Below are 20,334 nucleotides of genomic sequence, written 5' to 3' on the forward strand. Positions count from 1 at the left end.
CATGGCCAAGAAGCACACCGACTTTTCTCTTGTTTACGTAGTTTATTCATGGAAAAGAGGAAGACAAAATTCCTATATAGGTGGACCCCGCACACTTGGGGGGTTGTGGGACCTACCTGCTCTTAGAGAGATGGTATATATACCTGAAACATTATATAATTGTTCAAATAAGGAGATGATATTCCGTGTTTCTGGTCCCATCCATGATCCATCCGGTCAAAACACTATTTGATCATGAGGGGACGTTTTCAACAAAGTAGATTGTGTCTTTTGCCTATTGTATTTTCTTCCTAGCAAGTTCTTGATTGTTTGGTTAGTAGAATATGTACTTATTCAACAATCAACAAATCAAGTACTATATTTTAGTGTTTTTTTTTTTTTTTTTTTTAAAGAATGCCCAATTTCCTCACTCTCATCCAATACGTTTGTCCATTCTTAAAAAATAATAATAATAAAAATTGACTTTCCTGTTGTCATTATCCCCTTTTTTTTTTGCATGGATAAGATTGGCTTCTTTTTCTTCTTCTCTTTTTTTTAACGTGCATGCCCGGCAGGCATGAAGATTCCTTTGTTTACCTTCATATATTCATCTAATTATGCAGTGCGTGTTCTAGTTAGATGGCCTCTGCTAGCAGTATAATGTATATTGTGGAGAATTGATGTAAATTTTAATCACCAATAATAGCTTTGATATTGGTAGGTAAGATTGTAATCTTCCAATCATATTTCACCGACATAAACAAGAGTAATATATTTTACAGATCATCTTAACTGATCTAAAAGAAGAGAGAACACTAGAGATTCACTTGCTTTCTTTGGAGGCTTGTGTACCTGCCAAACCAACTAAAACATGCATTGGTTTTCTTCACGAGGCTGGGCACAGACGAGGACAAATGCTTATTATTAATTATTACAATTATTATTACAGTAGCGATTGATGAATTGGACACTGATTTTAACAAATTTGTTAAAGATATCGAAAAACTGCACCTAATATTTCATATTAATTTTATGGGTTTGTTGTAGGTGTGTGTGAGTATTATTGTAAGTTTCACATTGGTTTGGATTTTGGAGCAGGTTTCTTGTGTTTGTAAGTCATTGTTCACCTTTATCGATATCTTAAAATATTGGGTCTAGTGTGAACTTGAGCCTTATCCATACATTCAAATCAATTCCACTTCTGCTTTTTATTTTTATTTTTATTTTTCTCTTTTCCAGCCCGTTTAAGCATTTAAAAGCTATTAATAACCATTGGAGATTAGCTTCCTTAGTAAGTTAACTCATTATTTTATTGTTGTTAGTGGCTTATTTAAGATACCATCAGAAATTTAGAATAATAGAGCTCACCTTTCTTTTCCTAAAAGCATTCTTCTTTCCCAGATTTTTCTTCCATGCAATTAGGCATTTGGGCTTCAGCGAGATTAAGGAAAGGCATAGGCATATTAGAAGGTTGTTTTTGATTCTTAAAACTTTCCAAACAAAGAAGCATTTATGCGGGAACCACCACTTTTTTGTTTTAAAATTAAGAAAATCAATTTAAAAGTCAGTCTCCAAACAAGCCCTATTAATCTTATCTTCTAGTTTTTTCCACCAATTGAAATATCTAATCTAATTCTCTACAATTTGCCATTTAGGCTAGCTAGCCTTACACCGACCTCAACACAGCGTAGGCACAAGGTGGTTGAGTAAAAAGGTGTAAGAAATATAGAAGTAGAGGACTAAGGAGAGTGAAAATCATTAAGTACTCAATAGTAAATACTCCATCATCTCACATAGTCACATTCATGGTTAACCTTACCATGAATTCAATTAATGTGATCTATCACTATAAATGTGAGAATAAAGAGCACCACATTACTATACTTGGAAAACTCCTAATAATTACTAAAAAGGAGAGGAGTTAAAAAGTGTTGACCCCGGAAGGTCATGTGGTGAGGAAAGATTAGCATTTAGAGTTTGCTCAATGTGAAGTGCGGGGTTTTGACAAGAAAGAAGGCACCAACGAGAGTTGTGAAAATTTTGGTAGATTTATAATTCCCATTCTTATTTTTAGAATCAAGGGACACATAACCCTCGATCAAATGGAAAGTGGTCGTGCCATTACTATTAATTCGTGACTTGTTAAACGGAGAAATTGTACCGGTCAGCTCATAGCCTCTTAAGGTTGCAAGAGCATCCCATGGGATTGGTAACATTATAACATGGTTGGGGAGCATCCAATCATGGATTCTTTCAACATTGGGGGGCCAACGTGAATTCACTAACCACAAGAATTGCATGTGGCTCTTGATTGATTACTAAAACCCTTTATCATCCCACATTCCATGACTATCTCCATGAAAATCATTAAGACCAAACCAATAACACAAAGAAAGGCTCAATTTGGAGTAAGAAAATATAAACGTTGAAACATTGCAGAAATACATTTCAATGTAGCACATTCTTTTCCATATAAATATTGTCTGCTCTTCCAACGCCCTCTCAAGACAACTATAACCATCAACAATTCCATTTTGATGACTTGTGATGCTACAGTAGAGAGAACTTTTTGACCTGAATGACCAATATTGATACTGATGTTAGTTAAAAAGCAAGAATATCTCAAATCACTGGCTGAGTGACAAACTTTAATTAAAAAATAAATAAAAAATAAAAAGGCCAGATGGTTGCCAAGCTTGAAGCATCTTCCAAATTCCAACTCGCGAGCAACAACTCATGAACTGAGTGCATTCAGGAAAATTATACCTCACATGGTAAGGCAACTCCAGATAATCATTTTTTCTCCTCCTCCTTTGGTGCCTTGTCTTCATTCTTCTGCTGGGGCTAAAATGAATGACAACAAAATCAGAAACTAATAGGGTGTACAGAAACTATCAGGATCGTAAAAAGGCTTAACAGATCCATAAACTCATGCCATCATAGATTCTGTACTGTAGATACTAACATTAGAGCAAGAAGAATCTTAGACAAAATTCAAGATTTATAACAAATATGCCTGCTTCAACAACTATTTTTGTGTATTTCATTTCTTGAATAAAACCCAGTCCATTAAAATGACCTTAACGCACCCATTCCATTGATAAAAATACAGATGTCTTCTACTTTACCCATAATATGTGGAAGTATCAACATAATTTCATAATCATTTGATCTAAATGCTCTATGAAGAACATAGCCAAATGAAAAAACAAAAAGACCTAGGATGTAGAAGATCATAATAATACTGATTCGAAACATTTGGATTCTAACATATCGCTATGTGTTACTGCATTATACAATTCGCTAGTCTCTTCACATACACAATGCAGGTGTTTAGATCCTTTTCTTTTTTATAACCAACCAAAAAACAAACCAAGAGAGAGAAGATATGTAAAACGGAATAAGAATTTTAAAAAATATATGATTAAAAGTTTTGGGAGACGTTAAAGATAGTTACAGTAAAAACATGTACTAAAATTGAAACCAACCTATTTAATTTCCCACAGTAACTAGTTATCACTAAAAAAGTTTACTACATTTTACAAGTAATAAATTTTATTAGAGGTTAAATTAGGGCACCTAAGTACATAGGCCATATACAAAACTCAAGAGAAATGCTACATGAGCTACTTTACTATTTCTGGCTGTTAAATTCAACTGAATCATACCCAAGAACTTAAATAGACAAAAAATAGTAAAGGCCACTAAAAATAATGCTGATTTTAATAAATCCACTTCCTAGTGATGGAAAAGCCACTATCCAGAATTATCATAGCATATCAGGCACCAAATGATTGATCCATGGATTGGCACCACATATCAATAGTCACAACCCACATCAATCTCAAACAGTTATTTTCTTGAGCTGGAAGAACAAGGTTAGCACATCACATCACAATGAAACTACTATTGCAGGGAGGGACGGGACTAAATTTAAATCTATCCCAGGCCAACAAACTTGAGCATGTGCGGGTTGTAAATGACTCCTATTCAACTCTCTACTAATCCTACCAATCAGTTTGATGAACTCACCTCAGACTGACTTTGCATGGAAGCAAGCAAATCTTTGACTGATGGGTCATTTGGATCAACCCCTGGAAGCTGCAGAAAGAATAAATTGTAAACAGTGAAAATTAGCATAGATTATTTTATGCATCATTTTCACCATTGGGAGATGAAAGGAAAGAAGAAACAAATTATAATTGTAGGTTTTGGAAAACGTACTGATGCAAGGATAGAAGAAACAAAAGACTGGTCTGTCAATAACTTGCTCATGTTTGATTGGTCTCCAGAATCACTTGTACTGTCCTGTACCGATAATTGGAGAGCTGCAACAACCCAATGACGTGGAATTAAATCAACAAATGTGGATTAAAAAAAAAAAAAAATTGGACAATGGTGAGTGCCCAAAATATGCTTTAAAGATCTAGATGCATAGATGGTCAATAATATGCAGCTAGAAACATAAATTTCACTGCATCTTTTCCACTTACTATTAACTGGTCAGGACCAATCAAAAAGAGATAAGAGTTATGTACATCCTCAGCACTTACTGTGAAATGAGATGACACAACCAACAAAGAAATAAGTTTGGCTCATTAATAAATACTCACCTAGTGCCAACTCTGGATCATCTGCAGCTGCCTCAGACATATCTGTGTCTCGAACTTCATGGCCCGTGGCAGGCTCATCCATTGACATTGCAAGGGCCTGCTGTAGCAGAGCATTGTCATCATCCTGTTGCATATATAAGGTGAGATCATATATGATGGATTGGTAGCAATAAAGACAGATTGGAAACTACCCAAGAACCAATGGTAGGGTATGGCAATATATTAGGAGTAAATATTTTAATTGATACTAAGTATTTACGAGGTCTTTGTCACAGGTAGTTCTTTTTTTTTTTAATCAGAAAAGTATAAGTAGGGATTTCTTCACACTTTTTAAGGAAAGTATAGGTAGTTATAAGCACTTCTTCTACAGAAAAATGTGGGGAATGTGAGGTTCATGAACTTACCTTTCAAATGTACTTCTAGTTATTGCTTAGTTTGTATTGTGTTTTAAATTCTAAATGTTACTTAGAATTAAGATGTTTGAAATATATTAGTTTCCTTATTTGACCCGATTGTTTAAAGTTTTTTGTTATTATTTATTGTGACTAATGTGTGAGGGTAAATTAGAGTACTTAAAAAGTGGATACCAAAGAATTTAACTCTCTTAATAATAGTATAGATTATACTGGCAGCAGAATATTAATTAAAGAAGAAAATCTTCCATGTCAGAGAAAATAAAGAAAGAGGAAGAAATTTCTTCTAATTGGTTGGTAACACAGTTAGATAAAGCAGTTTGCTTTCATAGAACACATGCTCACGGACATAAATATGCATGGCCAATACAAGTCTCAAAACCAACGAAATTTATTCATGGAAAATGTCAAATTGGTGTAGGAGCATTTAGGGACTCCACCAACATCCCTAGAGGAGGAAGTAATGGGTTCATGCAAACTTCCCAACACCCCTAGAGGTGTAGCAGCACTATGTCTGAGAGCAAGATTGAATTAATCTTACACTGTTTAACAAAAACCCATCCATCTTTTTGCTTTTTACCAAACCAGCCCCCACCCCTCTATATCTCTCTTTCCAAAAAAACAAAAAGAAGAAGAAAATCCTCCCCTTTCTCACTTTGCAAATGACAAAGAAGGAAGGGCAAAAAGGATTAAAAAAACAAAAGGAATTAGGGAAACATGAATGTGCTTTAATAAAAAGTGTATCAGCAGAACACATCATGAGCAGAAAATGGCACCAACCATTAAATCAGTTGTTTTATTGTCAGCTTCAGAAGTTCCAACACTTGCATGCTCAGTCATTGTTGCATCCTGTGTTCCAGATGGCTGTCCCTCTTCTTTTTCTTGTTTAGAAGTCTCCTCTGCAGCCTTTTTAGCAGCTGCTTCTTGCCTCGCCCTCTCTTCTTCCATTGAAACTCTCAGAGCAAGAGCCAGTTCAGGATCCAGGTTGGGATCCACACCAAACTCAAAACCAGTGACTCCACCAGCTGCAGCTGCAGCTGCTGCTGCTGCAAAACCACTTCCACCTTCCCCATCCCCAGTGAAGATGGGTGTACTACCATTGGATAAAGGAAATTTAGAGTTTAAATCATAAAAAATAAATTATAAAATCAAAACTTTAATCTATAAAATAGGGAACAAATTAAATCCCAACCTTATAAGTACATCAGAAAGAGCATTAGGGCCAGGTGGAACATGTACAATGTGGCTAGTGTCATTGTTGTTAACGGCAGCAAGAAGTGCATCCAGCTTCTCTGTCTTCGCATCATCTTCTTCACCGAAATTTACAATATCAAGTGCTACACTGTTCTTTTTTAACTTTCTTCCAATAGACTCCAATGTCTTTTTCTCTTGTTTGATAGGACTGAAACCACAAGATATGAAACGATGAAAATGTAAGAGCCAGAAAAAAAAAAAAATGAAAAAACATAATGAAGCATGACTGTAAACACCTTCCAGCAAATACAATAATCCTTTGTTGCTGTTTTTTATTTTGGCGATGCTTAAGGGCCAACTGCGCCACCTGAATGCCAGCAGCCAAGTCCATCTCGCCACCTATTTCTAGACCTACATTGAAAGAGAAAACAAGTCACTCTAACACAGTTTATCTATACTGATTTTAGAAAGAGAGTAGAATTGGGTTGTCTCAACTTTTGATTTTCGAAGAGTCCTTATTAAATAAATAGTTAAAAACAAAAGGATAAAAGTTAAGACAAATAATAACAAAAACAGTAGAGGAGAGATGGTTATCGTTTAAAATTAAATTGTCCAAAGCCAATGAGCTCTAGCTCAACTAGCACCTCCTCCTCTTATAAGTAAATTTTTGAATTCCGTTTCATTCCGGCTGGAAAAACCCGGAATTTTCTGTTCTGGCACATAAACCAGTACAACAAACCCCCTACTCCATCTCGGTATAAATTTTGGCCTGTACTGGATTGTCCCAGACCGAAACACAAATGTGAGGCTTAGTTGTAACTTTTTAAAGGAATGATTCCCACTTTAGTAAAATTGCCACCACCTCCTTATCAGATGTTAGGTTTTGAATTCCCCCAAATAATTTTCTTTTCTCTTAACACTCTCAGTTCATAAGCTCCCAACAGTCCCAAGATCTCAACTCTCATATCACAATCATAATCCCCCAACCCCCAAATCACAGCTCATTTCTATGGATATTTACACATCTTGCTCCCAATTTCTTTTTGGTGTTAAGTAACAGTAAGAACAGGGTCTTCAAAAGCTCTTCCTTTGTCTTTCGCAAGTTACCATAAGTAAGCTCAATATTTGAATGCTTGGTACTTCACAAGCTCTTGCTCAAATTTTCTTTTATTTTTTATTTTTATTTTTATTTTTTTGGGTGGCTGTGTTCTGATGTAAGTATGTAACTCAAATTTCATTACATAAATCACTAATTAAGTTTGTAGCCACTCTTTCTTTTTTCTTTTTTTGATGAGTAAAATTTGTAGCCACTCTTTCTTTTGCAAGATTTTGTATTATTATAGTTTTTGGTTTGTTTGGGACTGTACCTCTGTTTTGAATGTACTCAGTTTTGAATTGTCTATCAATTTGTATTTTTTTTTTTTTTTTTTTTTTGGTTATACATATTTACGTTAAATGGATTTATATAAGTTAATGAAATGGCATGAACTAAAACCTATAACGGTACACACCAGTACTGAAAGAGTCCATTCCAATAGCCAAACCAAAATGGTTGCCAAAATGGAATTCAAAACTTTGCTTGCAAGTCCTAGATGTAGGGTGAGAGTAACTTACCAATTAAAAAAAAAAAAAAAAAGTACATAACTACAAATATAGTGGGGAAGAAGTTAATAACTAATGACAAAATAAAAGAGTATAGATATTGACAAAGTACAATCATATATCTAATGTTTGCAATGAAGAGGGTAGCAGCAGCACCAGTATTAAAATTCTTAAACATAAAAATTGACTAAAATGAAACAAGTAGAAAAACTCAAATAAAGGGAAAAGAACTAACCGTGCATACACGCGAGGATTTTGCCAAGATCACTGGTAGGAGTGACCAAAACACGAACCCCTTTTCCGGCCATTGTGAGAACTCCCACTGTATTCTCCGGATTAGACTGTACTCATAACCCATTAATTTCATTCAAAACTTTCAGTCATAAATATATATATATATATATATATAAAACTTTTCTTCATATACAGCAAAATTATGACCAAAACACAGTTAATTGAACTTAAAAAAGAATGAAACCCTAATCCAATATGTGGAGTAATTGAGGTTCCAAGTTTTGTTTTTCTTGTGTGTGTGTGTGTGTGTGTGTGTGTTTTTCTGTTACTCAATTTTCTAAGCAACCAAAAAAAGAATTGGGGAAACTCCAAAAACTAAGAGAAGAAAGAAGATTAAAAAACAAAAAACCTGTGTTTTAGCTCCGCAAATAAGATTGACAGCGTCAGATTGGGCTTGAAATCTGGACGGAGCGTAATCGCCATTACGCATCCATTCGGAGTTGTCGATGCAGATCATTGTGGCCTAGCAACAAAATCAAAGCTCATGAATGTATCAGTAATCGGAAAGAAAACCCTAATTTGCAGAAAAAGTATGTAAAAAAAGGGAAATTCAAAGCTTCCGACTTGCAGTGTGGTAAAGGTGAGGGATTGAGATTGAAATTACTGATTTGAAGAAAAAAGAGTGGAGATTACCTCGAGCACCATGGTTGCGAGATGGTATACAAAATCGAAGGATCGAAAGAGAGAAAGAGAGTTTTAAGAGTACTTTTGATTTGAGAGAGAGAGAGAGAGAGAGATATTGGGCTTTACTTGCAGAGGAGGCTTGCTAATTGTAATTGACACAAATAATGACATGAGGTTTTAATCAGGTGCGGCTGGGAACTCTTGAGTGTGCCACTTTTGTCCAATGAGTTCGTGCCGAGTCTGCTTTTGGAGTTTACACTTTAAAAAATATTAATGATAATAATAAAAGTGAATAAAGATAATTGCAAAGAACGACAACATAAACGCTGTCGTTTAGATGGTCTTCTTTAAAGTTGTGGAAAATTTATGGACTTTGTGCTTGTTCTAAGAAGATTGATGACCAGGGCCTGCCCAACCTAATTTGGGGCCTAAGGCAAATATATATATGGGACCTTTTATATATAAATATTAATTAAATAAAATTATTTAATATTAATTAAATTGAAGTTAATTTGATGTATTAAATACATAATTTAATGAATAATACTAACTAAAATTAAGGTCAATTTCATATAGAGAATTGAATATCATAGTTGAAAAATTAATTTAACAAAAATAATTTTTTTAAAAGAAAATTAATTTATCTTGTATATATAACAATACATAGTTAATTACATTTATAATCTATGATATTAATTGATGTGTGGCTTTGTACTAGATTAGTTTACTAATATTAAAGTTTCAAACTATTAGGGGAGATTAATCATCATTGATGATCTAACACATTTGCAAAAAAAAAATTTAAGCCTTGTTAGAAATAAAAAAGGAAAATATTAAAGGTACTACAAAATGTTTACAATATAATGTGACAATAATAGTAAAGGATGAGCTTCAATAATGTAATTAATGAATATTTAAAATACCTTTTTGTGATTGGTAGCATGTCAATTTGTAAATCTATAATAAAATTTGTGATATCCTTAACACCACTACTAATAAAAGGTGCACAATAATTTGAAAAATTTTATATTTTTTATAAATTTTGGGCCTTTTACAATGATATGGGCCTTTTTTGTAAAGGGTAAAATTTTATTGTAGTGGGGGCCTTAGGCCTAGGCCTAAGTTGCCTAAGGCTTGGGCCGGCCTGCCTAGTAAAGTTAGGATTTCCTAAGGTTTATAGGATAATTCTAATGTGAAATCATTCACATTTTGTTCATTTACTTTGAAATGACTAGATTAGATTTTGTCTATTTTTAGGGAAAAGGAGTTTCAAATTTAGTACAATTACAAAGTTTAGGGAACATAACACTTATTAACACTTCAAGTATTACTAAAAATTTATTAAATATTTCAAGAGTATACTCCATCTCTCTTATATGGAGGTGAGCCCCATAATGGGTGGGATTTAACCCTATGTAAGAGGGAGAATATAGTCTCAAAATACTCAATAATAAACTATCATTACTAAAAGTTTGTACAAAATCTAAAAAGGAGGATTATAGTGCAAAACAAAAGGCTCCATGTGGTAGTTTCCTTTTTTTTGGCCAAAGAGTCAGCATATTGATTCCCTTCCCAATGAATGTATGTTATAGGTGAACCACTTCAAACCACAAGAGGAAAAACCTATAATCATAATTGAGAACGCTATAAGGGTGAGTGGAGTTAATTATCTATAGTATTGTTTGAGGTAAGAATGACAACTGCTGATTTATGTGCTAAAAATCGAGGGTAATTCAGAAAGCAATCTCTGACCACTTAACCATTGGAGCACCTCTGACCAATCTCACCGGTTGGTCTCAAGTTAAGGAGTAGCTTTTTCTTGAAATAAATCCTATTCTAACGTTCGTTTCCCCTCAAGAGTATCATTTCAGCTGGGACCTTGTCAATGCATCAATATTAATTTGATCACCCACTATTATTGCTACAAAAGTTTGGTTAAAGATTCAAAATGAAACTACTCAACATAGTCAACCAATAGGTATCTCTTGTTTTTATTTTGTTTTTTTGGCAATGTATTCAACGGATATATTTTACTAAATCATTGTTATGCACATCGGAGGAGGCTAATTCAGTAGTTGATAGCCATTTGGCTAAAAAAATAGCCTTAATGTTCATGTTAATAGTAGCCAAATCCATGCTACAATTGGCCTGTGCGAGAGATTTTTCCGAGCTTTTTCTTATTGCTAGAAAATTTGATTATGAAATAAACATTAGTCCTTTCCATTGGCATCTACACTTTATGGACTCTGTAATTGTAAGTTCTCCACAGTATTGTGTACTTCCTTCTCCACATCTTCTTTGATTTTAGACATGGCAGTTGGGCTGGAAACATGAACCACCCTATTACAACACCTCTACTTCTCTGTGACACTCTTAGTCCAACAGGATTCCCTTGTCCCCCAAGCAAAACAAATTATTAGGACATTGTATGTTCAATCAACTAAAACATTTTGAACACAAAGGTAATTCTACCTAGGAGACTTTATCAAGTTTGAAGGAGCAAGTCCATTTTGATAGGCCAATCTGTCTATTGAAACCTTTTTCCCTAGCTTTTATTCCTTTTGGATGAATAAGAAACCATATGAACCAATCTACTAAGAAGATGAATAATGGTTAACAGGTAATACTTGTTAGCAAGATAATTTTCTTTCTATACTCTTTTTTTTTTTTTTTTTGGGGGGGGGGGGGGGGGGGTGGTGGGGGATCTGGTCATTTTGCAAGACGATATAACAATCCATCCAATGCCTTCAATGATCAATCTAATGCTAGTGTTGATTTATATAGGTGGTGTAAGGAGACATGAATCATCTTTGACATCATTTTTATCCTCACTGCTGTCGTCATGATCAACATCATCACTGCTATAACTGTCATAGAAAGGATCAGAAGAAACCGGTACTTGTATCATATCATTTGTAGATAGTTCATGAATTTGATCCTTTGACATTGAGGACTGTTGATGTGAGAAAGATGTGTCCTGGACACCTGAGGAGCTTCCTTCCTTGCTGTTTATGGCAAAGTCATCAATTCTTCCCACATCATGCACCACAGAATCCGAGGCTACAGTTCCTGCACTCAGGAGTGCAACAGAGGAAGTACCATTCCTGGCCTTTACTCTCCTCTGCCATCTAACTAGTGATGTTCTCACATTTTCTGTCATTGCAGACTTTTTGAACCTCGAACCCATCTACAAGATCATAATAGTGAGAGAGAGAGAGAGAGAGAGAGAGAGAGATGAAGACGAAGAAAAGCCAGACCTGTGTAATGATAACATAGAGTGGGAATGTTATAAAGCTACACCAGAACTGTGAAATGATCCTGCCGTAATCAGTAACTAATAACAATGAGTTTGTATTCTATCAGATTGATGCCATATATAACAAAACCGCATTGCAGTCCTGAGAGAAAAGAAAATTTCTTTTGACATGTAAAGAAGACAGAGCACTATAATAAAGATACATACCCAAATGACAAACGAATCACAAGGAAGCTACGGTTGTCCATGAAACAGGAAGGCCCCTCAATTTCCCACTGGATAGAAAAAGTTACAGTTAGCATCACAAATAAAGTCTGCACTTACCAGAAGGAAAATTCTGGCAGTTCTTGTGTCACAATGGACACAACCAATCTTTATATATTACATCTTCATTGTAAGCCTACTGACTAAGCCATACTTTTATATTAAAAAAATAGATGCAATTTCACTTGTATCAATGATCTTATATTGCAAGCCAATGATTATAAATATAATCCACTGGTGACTGTCTGAAGTACCCCAGGGATCTGCCAATGGAGGTTATGCATAGGATATCAATGACTTGATGGTGATGGAATTTATAGACTGCAATGTCAAACTTGTTCCATATTTTGTTCAAGAGATGCAGCTTGTTTGATAAGGGAAATACTATACAACACATTCACAAATAACAAAACTCCCTCTCTCATGAACATGAATGCATGGTTGCACACACAAACATGTGCCAACACATACATAATGAAAGTTTTAGGGATTGGATATTTACAATCATCATAGACGGTTAAGTCGTAATACCTGCTAAAAGATTATGTCAAATTTATAAACAAACTCATTAGTGCTACTCAACCAATGAGCATAGTTATTAAAACCAGTCTAGTAATCTGGTGAACTAGTTCCTAAGCCAATCTGACTATTCAATCAGACCACCTAAGCTAGTGACCTGGTAAACATCTTTTAATGCAAAACGTTCAACTTGAATGGATTGTGTCTGCCCAACCGAGTCCTTAGAAATTGCACAATATTAACCGTACAGCCCTTTGCAATTGTATCTCTTTTGTTTAAATTTAGATAGTTAGATAATTTCATAAAGGTAAAAAAAAATTAAAAAAAAAATTAAAAAAAAAATTAAAAAAAAATTTTTTTTTTTTTAAATCTAAAAGTCAAAAAGTGAACCCTCTGTGCCCTGTCAAAAATGATTCCCAAAATTTCACTCCTCTTTGTGACTGTGACAAAGTACAGCGCTCTCCTTTTAATGTCTTCTATTCTGTGTGTATATGGAACCCAATGCACCCATTGGCTAGGTTATAAATCAATTTATGTATATTATTAATCTGTCTAAAAGGGCACACATATCATTTTCGTAGGTTGTTTGTTTGTTTTTTGTTATGTGGATTTAGTTTGTTTATTCTGTTTAAGTAGGTTGTATTCTGTTTATTTTACTTGTGGATTGCATAATTCTTTTTTACTCTTTACTTTTCTCATTGTTTAATTCATAATTTTTTGGTTTGGTTGATACAATGACATGATAGTGATGAATTGTAGTTGTTACAATAATGGTTAAATAATTATATTCATTAGTCCCTAACAACTTAAGCTTTTGGGAGAAGTGGTACTTTATAATGATATCAGATTAGATGGTACTTTTGTGTAGGAAAACCACTCTAACAATGTTGTTATTGGATGAAAATTATAATCAAGCTCTTACCAAGGACCAAAGGAATGAGGCCATCTCAAATGCATTCTGCAAAATAAATGCCTATGGCATATAAGAATTCAGTCACGCAATAATATTTCAGAAGCCAAAATGGACTCTTTTGGTTCACTGACCTGGAAGGATATCATATGTATAAGCCATAAAACAAGCTTGGGCTTCCCAAACCAAAAGAGTTCATCCCTCAGGTTAAACTGATGGAATCCTGTATTTGGACATTCATCCATGATTTCAACAGCCAACTTTACCACCACTCGGTGCAGTTTAGTGCCGATTAGGAGAATCAACTAACATATTAGTCAACAAAGAAAGAAATTAGAAAGGAGTGAAAATTGTAAATTTGGATTAAAAAGAACATGGAGAAGGTAAAGGAGATGTGATGGTGGGGACTTACAATTGCTGGAAGGAAGGAAATCCAAAAGTAAATATTGCTTCCTGGATGGGAATTACATAGTTCATAGTCTAGACAATAATGCCATAACTACAGATAGCATAAAACTTACAAGAATAAAAACATCGCTAATATTCAAACCAAAGAGCATTTTGAACATCCCAAGGAAATTTAATTGTTAGATTTGTGATTTATATGTAAAACATCTATTGTTGTGAGTGGAGCCACTACAGAAAATGGCAGCTGTCAACACAAGCCTAGTAAAATGTGGCAGAGGCTTTTTTTTTTGAAGGCCTAAACTGATACAATACCCCACATTAAATAATGAACTGTACATCCAATGCTTATTTAAAACATGAAGGACCATTCAATTCTGTTGAGATGTCCAAATAGGCGCTGAAGAACGGCATATTTATGCCAATGCCACTTCATTAGATGTTCTTAGATTCCAGTAGGCATGGAAAACTAAACACACTATTTTATGCAACTTTAATGCTGTTTGCTTACATCAACACAGTTTAAATGCCTTAACATCCCAACTCAATATGTTAAAAATGGGGTGACCGTAATTGCTTGAGACTATCTCTAATTTCTTCAGTTTGAAGCATATCAAGATTCAAAGAAATTACCATGAAAATCTAGAAAAATGCAACATATTGCATATATCCAGAGAGGCACACTGCAAAAGGAACCAAAGAAATGATCAAATCAATTAGCAGAGGAAGCAATAACTAAATTCCTGACAACTTTGCTACTGTAAAAATGATACATTAGCAGTCCATAAACACATTTTTGAAATTGCTTAAAATTGTACTTGGATAAAGTCTGTAATTCTAAAATAAACAATACAAAACAAATTTTTTTGAATACCACTCGAATGAAGTTAATTATAGTGAGAGCATACGAGGAAATGGACGCCTGCACTGAAGTGATTTTCTTATTTAATGAATCTTGCTATTGGTGTTTTTGTCTTTATGTAGCATTTAGAAACCAAACAGAATACTGTGGCAAAAACAAAAGTATATTAAATTATTAACTAGAACATGTAGGCATAATAGGCCAGCTACAGCCTAAAGGTATGTGACCAACCATTAAGATCATGTCTATATATATATATATATGCAAATTTGTTACTTGATGCATTTGAAGTAGATAAATTCATCATAAGTATGCAAAACATAGGCTTCACTTTGTCTTCATAGGCATCCTACTCAAGGAAGGGGAAAGAACAAAACAATGGAAATACCGCATCACTAAATACAGAAACTTTCTTTGATTGTTAGTTCATTTAATTTATCTATACACTACATATTAATTCATTTATGATTTAAGTAAACTATACAATGAAGATCATGGCCAAATTAAATTAGAAGAGCTAATTCAGTACATTAATTTAAAAGAAATGTCAACTTTCAAAACAGGGTAAAGAAATAATACCTAATTCCAACAATATCTCGAAATTCTTCCTCCATGCTTCGAAGCATATAATTATGAAAATCATATGTTAGAGGAAATTGATGAGTCTACAAAGGAAGAAACAAAAAACAAAAACAACAGAGTCAGCTAAGAAAATTTGGTCTCATGACTGGCCGCATTCTATTTGCATTTTAAGAATTGAAGATTAAATAAAATTGAAAATAAGAACCAAAGAAATGCAAATGTGGCAATAGGATATTTTATACCATTCATGGGATATGATTATTTATATCAAAGTTAGAATACGGACAATGAAGTCAACTCAACTTCCACTACTAAAAAAAATTAATAAAAAACAAAATTTACAGTCCTCCAACCTCTTAGGTGCTATTGTTTACTTGATTGTTTGGCAATAGCCCACCTAAGTGAAGGATAATGCAGATAAGGATTAATAATTAGCATATATAAACATACAGTATTTTATATTTATCCTCAATCAAAAGATATAAGTGGATAAAACACCTCCATTTAAACCAGGAAAAAAAAAAACACACACACACACACATACAGTGATGAAGCCCAAGCGCAAGGCCATGTAGTCAGCTCGATTTATAGAACTCCAGAACTGGCGGCTGAAACAAAGCTGCAGATTGAGGAATTTGAGTTTAGAATCACTATTTGGAATCACTAGCAAATGTGCTCCATATAAGAAATGTCAAGCTACATGCAATGAGAAATTATAATCTTTTCTCTAATAATCTTAAATTCTCAGCACACACTCAAGTATAAATATGTATGTATGGATGTATGCATATGTAGGTGCTTGTGTATACAAAGGAGTAGCTTTAATCGTAGAAATTGAACAAATATACAACTTCAAGCCCCTTATTTTCTCCTTTTGTCTCTAATTATGTTATTGCTGCTTCAGCAACTTTAATTTGTGTTTTTTGATAGTCATATGACACAGATCGAAGGAGCTGAAAATTTATTTGACCAACTGGAAAAAATTAGGATAAGTGTTAGTTTTGCATTGTTTTGTCATTTAGTTGTTTCAGATATGACAAAGTTGAGCTGAGATTTATCAGTTTTTAAAAATCTTAAAAGTAATATTGAAAATATTTTTCTCAAAATAGAAAGAGGACAGGAGAATACCAGCCAAACAAGAACTCCATGCTGGCTCCATGGATGGGATGTGTGGTGAAATATGAAAGTTGTTAGTCGCCTCATTCTCATATTATCTGGTGTAGCTTGCGGAGTTTCTAGAATTCAAAAATTAATATGATAGGGCAAAAGACTAGTTTGTGTAAGGCATCTAAAGAAACCTGGCTAAAAAATAGAAGAACGATAAAGGACATCCACATAATCATCAGGTGGAAAACTGTTCACCTTGTAAGCTCTCGATAGCCATAGATTTAGCTTCATTTTCCCATGTTCTCCAGCTGTAGATCTGCATAAGCTAAATTTTAGACTTTGCTGCTCATTTAACAAAGATTAAGCCCCAAAGAAGAACTAAAGAAGGTAGTTCAATAAATAGATATGCCAAACCTTAATCATGGCCAATGCAATGGCAATGAAGCTGTAAATCACATGGGTAATGCCTAGAACAAATACAAGATGATGAAGCTGCTCAAGACTTTCATGAGAAGCAAATGATTCATGACCCTGGAAGCAAATAGCAAATTTTGAAATAGTAATTATAGATATATGGCCTAATCACTTTGTTTTCCCTTGAATAAACTGACAGGTTACTGAGACTTATTAGTGACAGGCATTACATAGTTAGAACAAAGTCAAAAACTTGCTAAAGAAACAATAATTCAATTCAAATGGAGAGTGAGGAAACTTGCATTATTATCTATATCTAAGCATCCTAAATTCAATTCCAGAATTGTGAAAATAAATAAATTAAAATTAAAATCCTAATTCAAATGGAGAGTGAGGAAACTACCTCAGGACAATAATTATGCCCCCCAGCTTTCACCTGCTCTCTGACAATGGAGTGATTCAAATTATTTGAGCCTGAAACAAGAATGCGCTTTACTGTTTGTAAGTCACCCTCCAATGCACATGGATAAAATTGGCTGTTCATAACCGAGGAGGATTTAACACAAATCTTGGCCACAAAAGCAATCCAATGTCCCATCAACAATGACAGAAGCCCAAAAAGCATTAGCTCTGTTTGCAAATAACCACCAAATAATGAAATTAAAGAAATTTCCAAAAGCTTCAACATAATAATAAAGAAATCAAACAGAACCCATCTCTAATAAGAGATTCAGTTGCTTTACCTTCTTTAATCTTTTCCAGAGCAGCAAGCAGAGGTTTTCTCTTAGTCTTAGCCAACCACTATTAGGCATATTATTAATCATCACAAACATTAATGAAGAATTCGAAGAATAAAATAAAGAAGCATGTAAAAGATCAAAAGCAAACAGAGAAGTGGTCATTTTTTTACCTTTCCAGACCATTTCAAAGAGCCTTGAAAGAAGAAGCCAAAAGAAACCATGACAGTGATCACAGTTGCAACAGCCCAAGTGGGGGTCTCAGCCAAGGATCGTCCTTCCCTTGGTTCTTCCTCCATTTTTTGGCTCAAACCCACAAACCCTGAACTAATTTTGCTTCCGGGTGTCTGATGCTGAAAGTTTAAATCTTCAAAAAAAAAAAAAAGTATTGTAGACCCAGTCGTCTCTGTCTTCGTTGCAGAGTTCAGTTACAGACCATTAATAGTAACTGTTGGGTTGTTGGGTTTTGCTTTTGTCTAAACTTGAGACGTACCATCAGAGAATTTAAGAACTTTGTGCATGGCGTGTCACGAGGGGCATAATGGGTCTGCATAAATGTGCCACACGCTGCATTGCATGCCTGGAAGTTTGAAGTTTGAACGTGCTTATGTCTTTTTTCTTATTTGTTTTGAGAAACAATGTCTTTTGGTCTGTTTTTTGGTCTTTTTTCAGGAAGGGTCAAGGATCATTATCAATTGGAAAAAGACCAAAAGCGAATGACAAAAAATTTTAGTATTAAAGAAATACCAAGCCCATTGATTTTGCTTGTAGAATATTGCTTATATTCCTATTTCCCAAGGGTGATTTTGGAATTTTACAAGACGGCAAAAAAAAAAGGACTAAAATTTTAAATTACAACAGCATTGGTCTAAGGAAACTGAACGACAACATTGGGGCCATATGTATGCTGCAACTTTTTAGATGCAACTTGAAACCGTTTTGCTCAAATTAATGAATTTAGTATAGGGTGTTGTTAAGGAGTGCTGTACTGCACCCGTTAATATAACAAAATTTAAAATAAATTATTCATGTTTTTTTTAGGGATGTGAAAAAAATTGAATCTGTATTAAATGCATATCAATTTAGATGAAAAAAGTCAAATTATTTTATAATAAAACATAACTGATATATAAAATTTTACCAATTTTCTATATAAATGAGATTTGTAATAGATTATAAATAAACCACAACTGGTTCATTAACAGGTAATAGGTATACCTTTTAACAAAGTACTCTAGGATATTGTTACTTTTGGGTAGGTTGTACATATTAATTGGATTTGGTATTAATATTCTGACTTTTATTCTGGTTGTTGAGCAGACGGCTATAGACTTTTGTAATGGTAAAAAGCAGCTCTATCATTATGAATCCTCTTAAAGTCCAGAAGGCAGGTACAATGTATGGCAAAGGATCTGGTGACTTTCAAGCCCACTCATTTAAGGCCCATTGGTAAAGCAGTGACAAATGTCTAAATGAAACAATATTAGTTTTTCACATTTTCTTGTATTTTGTAATATTATAAAAAAGAGATTAAATTTAATAAAAATGTGGTGTAAATAACTTTGTTTATACCCTCCAATCAAATGATGTCACATCAAATTTTTCACATGATCTCACATAAAGGAGGAAAAACTAACACACATGATCACAATCCTCTTGTATATATCCAAATATTAATTAAAAAAACAAACACAAAACAAAAATGTTGGAAACAAACCACTGGAGACGAAGGAGAAACCATGATGTCATTTAGCCCAGGCACATGATGCTCGTCTCTAGCTTTTTTTTTTTTTTTTTTTTTTGAGTAAGGTCTCTAGTTTTTATTTGAGTACAAGTCGACAATTGATTCTGCAAGATTGCAATGGGTTCATCAATCATCATCATTGATAGTGGAATAATTGAACCAAAATCTCAAATTTAAAAACAGTGAATTTCAGACCCACAAAAGAAAGAGATTGAAGTTACATGGTTGAACTTGACATAAAAAATCCTAATATTTGGCATATATTTAGACCTCATTAAACTACATTAAACTATCATATTAATAAAGCTTGTCTCACCCCTTCTAGCATATATTTTAGACCCCATTACACTACCCTAGGATATATGTAAACCCCATTAAACTACATTAAACTATCATATTAATAAAACTAGCTAGTCACAAAATGTTCGCGACTTGCCTAATCAATAGTATTGTTTTGTTTTGAAAAGTAGAGCAATGTGCATATTAATTTATTAATAAAGCTGGTTGTAAAGAAGAGCAAGAAAATAGAGCAGTTTATCAATGTAGTTCACAACTTGGCTGGTCGCGAAGTGGTCATAACTTGTCTAGTCAATAGTTTTGTTTTTCAATTGTTTCTAGTTACCAAACAAGTTTTTTTGGTTTAAAATAGAAATTTGTTTTCAAAAACAAAAAGCCAAGGAAAAAAAATAGTTAACCAACATACCCTTAGATTTAGGTCTAAGTTTAAGATTCTATCTGCTATTCCTTGAAGTTTTAGGGTCAAGAAGTAGAAATGTATATTTAATTTAAAATTCTCTTTGTTAATCAAAAATTTA

General features: G+C 33.8%; 2 protein-coding genes across 9 annotated transcripts in view; both read right to left on the minus strand.

The window, feature by feature from the left end:
- LOC126690584 (26S proteasome non-ATPase regulatory subunit 4 homolog) overlaps window positions 1-8,895 on the minus strand; it is a 44,278-nt gene extending 35,383 nt beyond the window's left edge. Inside the window, exons 1-11 of one of the 2 annotated variants that reach the window (XM_050385788.1) lie at window positions 8,729-8,895; window positions 8,445-8,558; window positions 8,037-8,142; window positions 6,496-6,610; window positions 6,198-6,407; window positions 5,786-6,098; window positions 4,593-4,716; window positions 4,204-4,307; window positions 4,012-4,080; window positions 2,746-2,823; window positions 2,257-2,553 (exon numbers count right to left, since the gene is read on the minus strand). In XM_050385788.1, coding sequence (XP_050241745.1) covers window positions 2,773-2,823; window positions 4,012-4,080; window positions 4,204-4,307; window positions 4,593-4,716; window positions 5,786-6,098; window positions 6,198-6,407; window positions 6,496-6,610; window positions 8,037-8,142; window positions 8,445-8,558; window positions 8,729-8,740 — 1,218 coding nt within the window. In that variant the 5' untranslated portion in view covers window positions 8,741-8,895 and the 3' untranslated portion in view covers window positions 2,257-2,553; window positions 2,746-2,772. Of the gene's footprint in view, window positions 1-2,256; window positions 2,554-2,745; window positions 2,824-4,011; window positions 4,081-4,203; window positions 4,308-4,592; window positions 4,717-5,785; window positions 6,099-6,197; window positions 6,408-6,495; window positions 6,611-8,036; window positions 8,143-8,444; window positions 8,559-8,728 lie in introns of those variants that run through there. The other variant, XM_050385789.1, reaches the window with a different exon arrangement.
- A 2,348-nt stretch (window positions 8,896-11,243) lies between these two features.
- LOC126690585 (MLO-like protein 4) lies at window positions 11,244-18,490 on the minus strand. Of its 7 annotated transcripts, none has more exons than XM_050385790.1 (15): window positions 17,949-18,480; window positions 17,782-17,839; window positions 17,442-17,668; window positions 17,039-17,155; window positions 16,880-16,940; window positions 16,646-16,752; window positions 16,062-16,136; window positions 15,515-15,600; window positions 14,707-14,756; window positions 14,081-14,121; window positions 13,803-13,973; window positions 13,681-13,731; window positions 12,183-12,250; window positions 11,977-12,037; window positions 11,244-11,906 (listed from the first exon to the last, which is right to left on the minus strand). In XM_050385790.1, the coding sequence occupies exons 1-15, from the start codon at window positions 18,072-18,074 to the stop codon at window positions 11,496-11,498; spliced, it is 1,710 nt and encodes a 569-aa protein (XP_050241747.1). In that variant the 5' UTR covers window positions 18,075-18,480; the 3' UTR covers window positions 11,244-11,495. The 7 variants fall into 7 exon arrangements, 5 of the variants coding, with proteins under 5 accessions (XP_050241747.1, XP_050241748.1, XP_050241749.1 ...); XM_050385791.1 differs by having other exon boundaries at window positions 13,681-13,716; window positions 17,949-18,477; XR_007644668.1 differs by having other exon boundaries at window positions 11,845-11,906; window positions 11,977-12,053; window positions 17,949-18,488.
- Window positions 18,491-20,334: the final 1,844 nt, after the last annotated feature.

This window comes from Quercus robur, chromosome 6 (genome assembly GCF_932294415.1).
Source record: "Quercus robur chromosome 6, dhQueRobu3.1, whole genome shotgun sequence".
Lineage (NCBI taxonomy): Eukaryota > Viridiplantae > Streptophyta > Magnoliopsida > Fagales > Fagaceae > Quercus > Quercus robur.

Excerpts from the sequence above, each read along its gene's own strand:
- LOC126690585 (XM_050385790.1), bottom strand. The coding sequence starts at position 18,074 with ATGGAGGAAGAACCAAGGGAAGGACGATCCTTGGCTGAGACCCCCACT. Across the intron at positions 16,941-17,038 it reads TTGCATTGGCCATGATTAAG|ATCTACAGCTGGAGAACATG; the intron begins GTTTGGCATATC and ends TAGCTTATGCAG. Across the intron at positions 13,732-13,802 it reads TACATATGATATCCTTCCAG|GCATTTATTTTGCAGAATGC; the intron begins GTCAGTGAACCA and ends TATATGCCATAG.